The sequence below is a fragment of the Martes martes genome (genome assembly GCF_963455335.1).
Source record: "Martes martes genome assembly, chromosome: X".
Classification (NCBI taxonomy): Eukaryota; Metazoa; Chordata; class Mammalia; order Carnivora; family Mustelidae; genus Martes; species Martes martes.
The window spans coordinates 119,442,707-119,454,984 of record NC_137897.1 but is presented as its reverse complement, the minus strand read 5'-3'; the positions used below and the strand labels follow the sequence as shown (position 1 = coordinate 119,454,984).

Below are 12,278 nucleotides of genomic sequence, written 5' to 3'. Positions count from 1 at the left end.
GTCATTTGTGAATTTCTTCTCCCGTTTTGTAGGTTGCCTTTTAGTTTTGTTGACTGTTTCCTTTGATGTGTAAATGCTTTTTATTCATGAAGTCCCAATAGTTCATCTTTGCTTTTGTTTCCATTGCATTTGGAGACATGTCTAGCAATAAGTTACTGTGCCTGAGGTTGAATAAGTTGCTGCCTGTGTTCTACTTTAGGATATTGATGGATTCCTATCTCATGTTGAAGTCTTTCATTCACTTTCAGAAATGTGGTCCAGTTTCATTCTTCTGCATATGGCTGTGCAATTTTCCCAACACCATTTGTTGAAGAGACTGTCTTTTCCATTGGATATTATTTCCTACTTTGTTGAAGATTAGTTGACCATAGAGATGAAGGTTCATTTCTGGGTTTTCTATTCTCTTCCACTGGTCTATGTGTCTGCTTTTGAGCCCATACCATACTGTCTTGATGCCCATAGCTTTGTAATACAGCTCAAAGTCTGAAATTGTGATGCCCTGAGCTTTGATTTTCTTTTTCAACATTCCTTTGGATATTTGTGATCTTTTCTGGTTCTGCACAAATTTTGGGATTGTTCCAGCTCTGTGAAAAATATTGATGGTATTTTGATAGGGATTGCATTGAATGTGTAGATTGCTTTGGGTAGCATAAACATTTTATCAACATTTGTTGTTGCAGTCCATGAGTTTGGAAAGTTTTTCCATTTCTTTGTGTCTTCCTCAATTTCTTTCATAAGTGTTCTATAGTATTCAGAGTACAGATTCTTTACCTCTTTGGTTAAGTTTATTCCTAGGCATCTTATGGTTTTTGGTGCCATTGTAAATGGGATTGATTTCTTGATTTCTCATTCTTCTGTTTCACTATTTGTCTATAGAAATGCAACTGACTTCTGTGCATTGACTATATCCTGCAACTTTGCTGAATTCCTGTATCAGTATTACACCTTTTTTTTCCTGGGATCTTTTGGGTTTTCTACACAGAGTATCATGTCATCTTCAAAGAGTAGAGGTTTCACTTCTTCTTTTCTGATTTGGATGTCTTTTATTTATTTTTTTTTTTTGTGGTCTGATTGCTTATGTTAAGACTTCCAATAATATGTTGAACCATAGTGGTTAGAGTGGACATCCCTCTCATGTTCCAAACCTCAGGGGAATAGCTCTCAGTTTTTCCCCATTACGATGATATTTTTTGTGGGTCTTTCATATATGACCTTTATGATGTTGAGATATGGGCTCTCTATCCCTACATGGTGGAGGGGTTTTATCAAGAAAGGATATTGTATTTTGTTAAATACTTTTTCTGCATTTATTGAGAGGATCATATGGATCCTTTATTATCCTTTATTTTATTAATGTCTTTTATTTTATTAATGTAGTGTATCACATTGATTGATTTGTTGATGTTGAACCACCCCTGCAGCTCAGAAATAAATCCCACTTGGTTGTGGTGAATAATTTTTTAATGTACTATTGTACTGATTAGCTATTTTTTTGGTGAGAATTTTTGCATTCTTGGTCATCAAGGATACTGGACTGTAATTCTCCTTTTTATTGAAGTCTTTGTCTGGTTTTTGGATCAAGGTAATGCTAGCCTCATAGAGTGAGTTTGGAAGTTTTCCTTCCATTTTTATTTTTTGTAACAGTTTCATAAGAATAGGTGTTAATTTTTCTTTAAATGTTTGGTAGAATTCTGCTGGGAAGCCATCTGGCCCTGCATTCTTGTTTGTTGGGAGATTTTTGATTACTGATTCAATTTGTTTGCTCATTATGGATCTGTTTGGCTTTTCTATTTCATTCTGTTTCAGTTTTGGTAGTTTTATATATTTCTAGGAATGCATCCATTTCTTCCAGATTGCCTAATTTGTTGGCATATAATTTTTTCTTAATATTCTCTTATATTAAGAGAATATTATATACAAAGAGTTTGTATGTCTTTGGTGTTGATTGTGATCTTTCCTCCTTCATTCATGATTTTATTTATTTTTTCTTTTCTTTTTGAATTATCTGACTAGGGGTTTATCCATTCTATTAATTCTTTCAAAGAAGCAGCTCCTAGGATTTTTAATCTCTTCTATTGATTTTTTGATTTCTATATCCTTGTTGTCTGCTCTATTTTTCATTATTTCTCTTCTACTGCTTGCTTTAGGCTTCATTTGCTGTTCTTTTTCCAGCTCCCTTAGGTGTAAGTTTAGGTTGTGTATTTGGGAGTTTTCTTGTTTCTTGAGGAAGGCCTGTATCACTATATACTTGCCTCTTAGGACTGCCTTTTCTTCATTCCAAAGGTTCTGAATTGTCATGTTTTCATTTTATTTTGTTTCCATCTACTTTTTTTTAATTTTTTTAAAAGATTATTTATTTATTTATTTGACAGAGAGAGATCACAGTAGACAGGCAGGCAGAGAGAGAGAGGGAAGCAGGCTCCCTGCTGAGCAGAGAGCCCGATGCGGGACTCGATCTCAGGACCCTGATATCATGACCTGAGCCGAAGGCAGCAGCTTAACCCACTGAGCCACCCAGGCGCCCTCCATCTACTTTTTAAAATTCATCTTTAATTTTCTGTTTGAACCACTCATTTTTTTTTTTTAGTAGGATGTTCTTTATCCTCCATGTATTTGTGGTACTTCCAAATTTTTTTCTTGTACTTGACTTCAAGTGTTAAAATATTGTGGTCTGAAAATATGCATGGACTATCTCAATCATTTTGTAGCATTTGAGACCTGATTTGGGACCTTGTATGTGATCTAATCTGGAGAGTGTTCCATGTGCATTTGAAAAGAATATGTATTCTGCTGCTTTAGAATGAAATGCTCTAAATGTATCTGTAAGTTAATCTGTTCCCGTGTGTCATTCAAAGCCCTTGTTTCATTGTCAGTCTTCTGGTTAGATGATCTATGTATTTTTGTGAATGGGGTCTTAAAGTCCCTTAATATTGTATTACTATCAATGCATTTCTTTAATTTTGTTATTAATTGGTTTATGTATTTGGCTGCTCCCAAGTTAGGTGAAGAAATATTTGCATTTGTTAGATCTTCTTGTTTGATAGACTCTTTTGGTTATGATATGGTATTCCTCTTCATCTCTTATTATAGTCTTTAATTTAAAATCTAGTTTGTCTGATATAAGGATTGCTACTCCACCTTTCTTTTGATGTCCATTAGCATGATAAATGGTTTTCTACCCCCTCACTTTCAATCTGCAGATATCTTTGAGTCTAAAATGAATATCTTGTAAGCAACATATTGATCAATCTTTTTTTTAATCTATTCTGATATCCTATGTATTTTGATTGTAGAATTTAGTCCATTTACATCAAGAGTAGTTATTGAAAGATATGAAATTAGTGCCATTGTATTACCTATAAAGTCACATTCTTATACATTATCTGGTATCTGATACATTATCTGACTTTTCTGGTCTTTGTTACTTTTGATCTCTCTTTTTCCTCAAAGCATCCCCTTTAATATTTCTTGGAGGGCTGATGTGGTGTTCACAAATCCCTTTAGTTCTTCCTTGTTCTGGAAACTCTTTATCTGTCCTGTTCTGAATGACAGCCTTTCTGGATAAAGTATTCTTGGCTGCACATTTTTCCCATTTAGCACATTGAATATATCATGCTTGTCCTTTCTGGTATCAGGTCCCTGTGGACTGGTCTGTTGCCAGCCTTGTTTGTACTCTTGGAGGTTAAAGACCTCTTGTTCTGAACCACTTTCTGTATTTTCTCTCTCTCTGTAATTTGCAAGCTTCAGTATAATATGTGGAGGTGTTGACTTATTTTTGTTGATCCTGGACTTGAATGACTGTTTCCTTCCCCAGATTAGGCATGTTCTCAGCTATAATTTGTTCAAATAAAACTTATGCCCCCATCTCCCACTTTTCATCTTCTGGAACCTGTATTTTTCAGATATTATTACACTTTTCAGATTTGAATTCTTGAAGTCTCTCTTTGTAATTTAGTAGTTGTCTTACTCTCTTCTTTTCAGCTTCCTTATTTTCCATCATTTCATCTTCTATATCACTGACTCATTTGCTTCGTTTATCCTTCATTTCTGAACCTCCACTTGGGACTGAATCATAGTAGTAGCATTTCTAATTTTGGCTTGGTTAGATTTTAGTTCTTTTATTTCTATAGTAAGGGATTCTCTAGTGTCTTCTATGCTCTTTGCAAGCCCAGATAATATCTTTATAATGTCTTAAATTCTAGTTCAGACTTATCTATATCTGTTTTGATTAAATCCTGGCAGTGACTATTACCTCCTGTTCTTTCTTTTGGGGTGAATTTATCCATCTCATCATTTTTTCCCAGAAAAGAATAGAAAAGAAAGAAAATACAACAATAACAACAACAGAAAAACAAAAACAAAAACAAAACAAACCAGAAGAAAATAAAAACATTATAAAATAAGAAAAAAAAATCAAGAAACAAAACAGGACAAAAGATAAAACTAGATTCTGGGTGTATTTCAGTCTGTTGTTAAAAGAAACTAGAACTAGATCCAAAAATAGGAAAGAAATACTTCTACATATATTACAAAATAAAATACAATGTAAGGAAACCAAAAATACTATATATATGTATATAGTATATATAAAATTAAAAAAAATTAAAAAGGAATTGAAAAGTAAGAATATAGCTGGAGAAAAAAAATAAAAGTGAAAGACTAAAGAATATATATATATATATATATATGTATATATATATATATATGCCACAGTGATGTATGTTTTCCTCTAGAGCTGAAGATTTGCAGTTCTCTGAGATCATTAAACGTGGTGCTAGCCGGTTGTTCCTGCTGGTCTTCTGGGGGAGGGGCCTGTTGTGCTGATTCTCAGGTGCCCTTGCACTTGTGGAAATGTGCCTCCCTTGGCAGGGGGCTGGGCAGGGTAAGCAGCTCTGGATAAAACTATGTGGTACTGTTTTGGTCCTTGAATGTTTTCAGCATGGATGGGCAGAATGAAAATGACAGTGCCCTACTGTCTAGCCCAGGAGTTGAAACGATGTGCCCCCGCCCCCTTCAGTGAGCCCTCACAGAAAGATAGTCATTTGCTCTTGTCTCCTTGGCTTCTGTCTGGACTGTGTTTACACATCCTGTTACTGAGCATTTTTATTGAGTCACGCAACTGAGTTTCAAGTCTCCAAATTTTCTAGACTCCTCTGGTGTGGACCTAAGCTGTTCTTTATAGGCGAGAAAGGGAGTCTCACTATGCTTCTGACTTTTGCTGGGCCCCTGCCAGGAGCATGGTCACACAGCTATGTAGTGGTTTACAGTTTATGGCAACACAGAGAACCTAGACTCACTGCTCTCAGTTGGCTTCCCCACTTCAATGCCTGGGAGCTCTGCTGCACTCAGATTCCTCCATTCTTCTTGTGTCCCTGACCCTGACCCTCAGAGATCCTGAGACCACACTGTTATATGTGGGATTCTACCCTACTTCACCACCTGAGCAGCTTATTGATTATATTCCCTATGCTGTACTTAATATCCCTGAGACTTAGTCATTTTATAACTGCGAGTATGTACCTCTTAACTCCCTTCGCCTATTTTTTCCAACCCCAAACCACTTCCCCCCTGGCAACCACCAGATTTTTCTCTGTATTTGTAGTTCTATTTCTGTTTTTTGTTTGTTTACTTGTTTTTCATTAGATTTCATATATAAGTGAAATCATGATATTTGTCTTTCTCTGTCTGACTTATTTCACTTAAGCCCATGCCCACTACAGCTCCAACCATCTTTTCAGGGTGCCCCTTGTACAGAATGCCCTGAGACACCCTCTGTCCCTCAGCTTACTCCCACTTCAGCCATCTTGCCAAGGTGCCACCTATATGGAGAGTCACAGGACTCTCCTCTGGTTCACGTCCACTTCAGTTCCAGATGCCCTACCAGGGTGGCCTCAGCTGAGTGCCCTGGGATCCCCAGCCTTCACCCTCTAGAGCACCAGCTAGCTGGCCAAAGCCATCAGGCACATGTAGTCCATAAAGAGGACATCCCTATCCAAGGACATTCCTTCAAATTTAAAAGAAGTAACCATTCCACTTAATTTATGGACACAAATACAGAAGTAAAGCAAAATGAGGAGACAGAGGAATATGCTCCAACTGAAAGAACAAGACAAAACTTCAGAAAAATAACTAAATAAAAGTGCTTGTCTTGCAAAAATGTCCCATTACATTTTCAGAAGTTGGTAGAGATGGCAGAGAAAGGAATGAATAACCCTCAGTGTATTTGGAGTTTTACCATTTATGAAGCAAATTTTATTTGTTATCTTATTTACTTATTTCTTCCAAAAACTTTCTAAGATAGGATATTATTATCCCCATTTTACATGTAAGGAAATAGGTTACACAGTCAGTTAGTGGCAGAGCAAGCACTAAAACTCTGCTCATTCTCTATGGACTTACTATTATCCCATCTGTAGAGCTAAAAATGAATATACCTGCCTTACCTACACATAGCATATTAGTAACATTATTTTTGTGTTTATATGATGGATTATTAACACTAAATCTAATTGATAATAACATATATGAGACAAAACAGATATGGCCACATCAATTTTGTCAACTTAATAAACATGTGGCTTTGCATAATTTCTTTCTCTCATCAATGTCTTAGGTGCTTCATCTGTAAGTGGAAAAAAATTATTGCATGATCTCTAAGACTGTCCATCATCCTGACATACCATGAGTCTTTGTTGTTCCTCTAAACACCTTTGTCATGGAAGTTAGTATTTCAGTCAAAGAAGCGGCATATTATATTGGCCTCAGTCAGGAAATCAAGTTCCAAATTCTTGTTTTCCCATTAACATTCAGGGCAGTTAAAAGTTATGTTCAGGGGTTTAGAATTCCCATGTCAATCTACCTGGAATGAATATAATATCTGAAGCCCTTTATAGTTCATCTGTAACTCTGTAAGGATTCTCCTATCTGCTTCTCCTATCTGCTTTCAATAATCAATGAAATTGTTTTTAACTCAATTTATAGATCCATTTCCCAGAAATTGAATTGGGCTAACCAGGGCTAAGTGTCCCTGCAGCAAAAGTTAAAGGATAGTGAGTAAGTGGTGTGAACAAAATTAATTGAGCCTCTCTCTCCATAGCCTATTTAAGGTGGATTCAGAATATTGGTTGATTGAGCTAAGTGTGGGCTTCATCTGAAGTGTCTGTATTTATCTCTTCAATATATTAATGGCAGTTTGTTAGCTCTGCACTATAGTTCCCTTCTTTCTTCCCCCTTCCCAGTAAGAAAAATGTATCACTTCTAGTGTTCTGTCCACTAAATGAGCCAATCATCTCTACTCTTCACTGGGTTGTAGTGCCTCTCTGGCCAAAGTTTTCTTTATGTCTTTTGGTGGATAGGGGTGCCAGTATTTTTTGTTATTATTTGCATTTGAATAATGCATTCAAGTGAATACGGTACTATTTCAAAAAAGAAAAAAAAAACAAACTTTTAATACTTTAAGATATTAAACATTAATCCTGGCAATTTTTATATTATTTGATAGTAATAGAACCTATCTGTGAAGTTATTTTGATTTTAATGATGAGAAAGCTATTACTAGAGGTGTTACATGACTTGCCTAAGGTCACACCAATAAATTCAAATGTATGTCTCTAGACTCTTCAAGACAAGTTCCCTTTTCCCTCCATATATATCTATGTTATCATTTGATTCTCTTTGCAACCCTATAAGCAAGGGAAAGATTACTTACCCTGTTTTATCTTTTTCATGCTCTATCACAATACCCAAACTGTTAGAGGTACATAGTTGATGCTCAATAAAGATGTATTGAATAATTAAGTGAATTGAATTAGACTTATGAATTAAGGAAATTGAGATCTAAAATGACTTTTGCAAGGTTATCTGCTGGAGCAGGAGTTTAGAGTGAGAATTATTTACTTTTGGTGTTTCTATTCTGTAGACTTTTCCCAGGGTCTTTTTCATAAAGGAAATCTTTGTAGCTACTAAGAATATATATTTGTGGGAAGACATATTGACTTTCTCTTAGGACTCCTTCTCAACTGTTATCTTATGTTTTTTATAGACTTGACTAACTGGATGCTAGGAACAGTTATAATACATGTATTAATGGAAACCTTCTAGGTCCAAGGTAAGAATGGAGATAAAATAGTGTAACTTGCTTAATGGTCTACTCCAAATCATGAATACAGATGGCAGTAGAAACCAGGATTCCTGACTCCTAGTTTATTGATTCTACGCTATGCACAACAGCCATCTGTTTCACTATAACCCCCTTTCTCCTAAACTACCCAGAGAGCTTCATTTTTAGTCCTATCAAACCACAACAAGCCCCTCCTCACAAAGTGAAAGTATGAGTCAGCCCAGACCTGAGTGGGTGGTTATCAAAGTGCCTCATGCTTGGAAAAGTTTACAGGAGGCATCTAAACTGGAGGAGCAGGAGGTAGCTGATGGTCAATAGAAAATCAGAAAACTTGGATTCTAGTCCTATTTCTGCCTATCACTAGCAATATGATTGTGGGTAAATTTGGTGGTGTACTCTTTGAGCTTATTTCCCCATGCATAAAATGAGAAAAATTATGGACTCCCTTAAGAGTCCTGGTAGCTTTAACATTTAATGGAGTACTATTGTTTTGTTGCCCTATCTCCAGAGGGCAGTAGGTAAGTGAACTAAATGCACTTCAACAATCTGTCTGGTTCCGTTGTTCTGTGAACCTATACTTCTCTAGCTTTGAAGAGGGATAAGTTCTTTGTAACACAATTTTCCTTTTTTAATTTTGTGGACTATTCATTCATGTAACAAAATTTAGGAAATGACTTCTTTTCATTTATTTTTTTTTTTCTTAGAGGATTTTTTTATTGTGTTCAGTTAGCCACTGTATAGTACATAATTAGTTTTTGATGTAGTGTTCAATGATTCATTAGTTAAGTGTAACACCCAGTGTTTATCACAACATGTGCCCTCCTTAATACCCATCACCCAGCTACCCCATCCTCTCACCCCCTCCGCTCTGAAACCCTCAGATTAATTCCTGGAGTCTATAGTCTCTCATGCTTCATCTCCCTCTCTGATTTCTCCCCCTTTGGGTTTCCCTCCCTTCCCCTATGGTCCTCTGTGCTATTGCTTATGTTTCACATATGAGTGAAACCATATGATAATTGTTTTTCTCTCCTTGACTTACTTCATTTAATGTAATCCCCTCCAGTTCCATCCATGTTGATACAAATGGTGGGTATTCATCATTTCTGATGGCTGAATAATATTCTGTTGTATATATGAACCACATCTTCTTTATCCATTCATCTATTGAAGGGCATCTCATCTCTTTCCACAGTTTGGCTATTGTGGACATCACTGCTACGAACATTGGGGTGCATGTGCTCCTTCTTTTCATTACATCTGTATCTTTGGGGTAAATATCTGGTAGTACACTCAAAAAACTAATAACCCAGTCAACAAAATGGGCAGAAGACATGAACAGACACTTTCCCAAAGAAGACATACAAATGGCTAACAGACACATGAAAAAATGTTCCACATCACTAGCCATCAGGGAAATACAAATGAAAACCACAATAAGATTCCACCTTACACCAGTTAGAATTGCAAAAATTAACAAAACAGGAAACAACAAATGTTGGTGAGGATGTGGAGAAAGGGGGACCCTTTTACACTGTTGGTGGGAATGCATGCTGGTATAGCTACTCTGGAAAACAATATGGAGATTCCTCAAGATGTTAAGAATAGAGCTACCCTACAACCCAGCAATTGAACTACTAAGTATTTATCCCAAAATACAGATGTAGTGAGAAATATAACTCCTTTTTAATGATTTATTTATTTGGGTGGGGACAAAAGAGAGAGAGAGTCTTAAGCAGACTCTGCCCTGAGCATGGAGCCCAACCCACGACTCAATCTCATGACCTTGAGATCATGACCTGAGCCTAAACCAAGAGTTGGATACTTAACTGACTGTGCCACTCAGGTTCACCTTGGTGAATAATTTTTTATTTTTTTAATTTTTTTATTAATTTTTTATTTATTTTCAGCGTAACAGTATTCATTGTTTTTTCACCACACCCAGTGCTCCATGCAATCTGTGCGCTCCCTAATACCCACCACCTGGTTCCCCCAACCTCCCACCCCCCGCCCCTTCAAAACCCTCAGGTTGTTTTTCAGAGTCCATAGTCTCTCATGGTTCACCTCCCCTTCCAATTTTCCTCAACTCCACAGGCTCATTCTGTTAACAATTTATGTTTGTGTTTCTTCACTACTAGGTTGGGAATGGAGTACATTTTGTTAAACTCTTGACAATGCTGGGCTAAAAGTTCAAATATAGTGACCACCATCTGCCTTTTACACAGATATTCATTGTGATAAATAGGAAGTGCTGATTTGGTTAAGATACAAGGCTATTTAATTGGCCCACTCTCTTGATTGAAATCATAAAGTGTTAACACATGTCATTGTTTCCTGTTAAGAATATTATTTTTTATCTCTTTTTCTTCCACTGTCTCAGACTCTCTCCTAAGCATGCCCCAGATATTCCTGATGACAGCACTGACAACATCACTATATTCACCAGAATTTTAGATCGTCTTCTGGATGGCTATGACAACCGACTACGACCTGGGCTTGGAGGTAAGTTACTATTTTAAGATCCTTTTCTCAGCTCTTGTCATCTAAAAAGATTCTTAAGGTGCCTTCAGCACTATATTGACCAATGAGTTTAGTGCAATATTGAGCTTCCTCCTTCTTAGCACTAGAAATTAGTTATAACCCTTCATTTTATAGTAAATCTCTCTGCTGTAGTTTTGGAAAATTCTGAATTTCACTGAGCTAAATGTATGTAGGGTATTTTACCACCATATTTGGTCAACAGCATTTCTGGTGTTGGAATGGGAGGTGCAGCCCAGGAGTATCTGGGAAACATGCTTTTGTTTTCAAAACCCTGAGCATATATCAGCCTGAAATTCCTGTAAGGGGCAATCTGTTGGCTAGGTCAGATCTTAGTTGGCCATTGTTTAGTATGATTTGCAATATGATCACATTGAGATAAGTGCATTATAATATATGATGGGCTGTATTGAAATGGCAAGTATGCAGAGGTATGAATTTATTTTTTTCCTGAACCATTTGAGAACTAGTTGCAGATATCATACTCCTTTTTCCTAAATACTTCAATGTGCATTTCCTTAGGACAAAGAAATTTACAAAACTAATTCTTCACTGGGCACAGACTTTTATCTTGATGGAGTCCCAATAGTTCATTTTTGCTTTTGTTTCCCTTGCCTCTGATGATGTGTCGAGTAAGAAGTTGCTACAGCCAAAGTCAAAAGGTCGCTGCCTGTGTTGTCCTCTAGGATTTTGATGAATTCCTGTATCACATAGGTCTTTCATCCATTTTGAATTTATTTTTGTGTATGGTGTAAGAAAGTGGTCCAGTTTTGTTCTTCTGCATGTTGCTGTCCCATTTTCCCAATACCAGTTTTTGAAGAGACTGTCTTTTTTTTCTATTGTATGTTCTTTGCTGCTTTATCAAAGATTAGTTGACCATATGGTTGTAGGCCCATTTCTGGGTTGTCTTTTCTGTTCCATTGATCTATGTGTCTATTTCTGTTCAAGTAGCATACTATGTTGATGACTACATCTTTGTAATATAGCTTGAAATCTGGAATTGTGATACCTCCAGTTTTTTTTTTTCTTTTTCATAATTGTTTTGGCTATTCCATGTCTTTCTTTGTTCCCTACAAATTTTAGGATGGTTTGTTCTAGCTCTGTGAAAAATGCTGGTGGTATTTTCACTGGGCTTGCATTAAATATAGATTGCTTTGCATAGTATAGACATTTTAACAATGTTTTTTTTCTTCTATTCTATGAGCATGAAATATTTTTCTATTTCTTTGTGTCATCTTCAGTTTCTTTCATAAGTATTCATTAGTTTTCAGCAACTTCTTGGTGGAGTCTTTCAGGTTTTCTACATAGAGTATCATATCATCTGCAAAGAGTGAAAATTTGACTTCATCCTTCATGATTTTGATGCCTTTTATTTCTTTTTATTGTCTGATTGCTGAGGCCAAGACTTCCAGTGTTATGTGAATAGTAATGGTAAGAGTGGACATCCTTGTCTTGTTCCTGACCATAGATAAAAGGCTCTCAGTTTTTCCCCATTGAGGATAATATTTGCTGTGGGTCTTTCATATATGGCCTTTATGATGTTGAGGTATGTTCCTTCCATTCTTACTTTGCCAAGGGTTTTTAATCAAGAATCGATGTTCTACTTTGTCAAATGTCTTTTCAG

General features: G+C 36.3%; 1 protein-coding gene across 1 annotated transcript in view; it reads left to right on the top strand.

The window, feature by feature from the left end:
* GABRA3 (gamma-aminobutyric acid type A receptor subunit alpha3) overlaps positions 1–12,278 on the top strand; it is a gene marked incomplete at both ends in the record, with an annotated part of 353,799 nt that overhangs the window by 115,614 nt on the left and 225,907 nt on the right. The window contains one exon of the mRNA XM_080795411.1: positions 10,497–10,618. Coding sequence (XP_080651537.1) covers positions 10,497–10,618 — 122 coding nt within the window. The remainder of the gene's footprint in view (positions 1–10,496; positions 10,619–12,278) is intronic.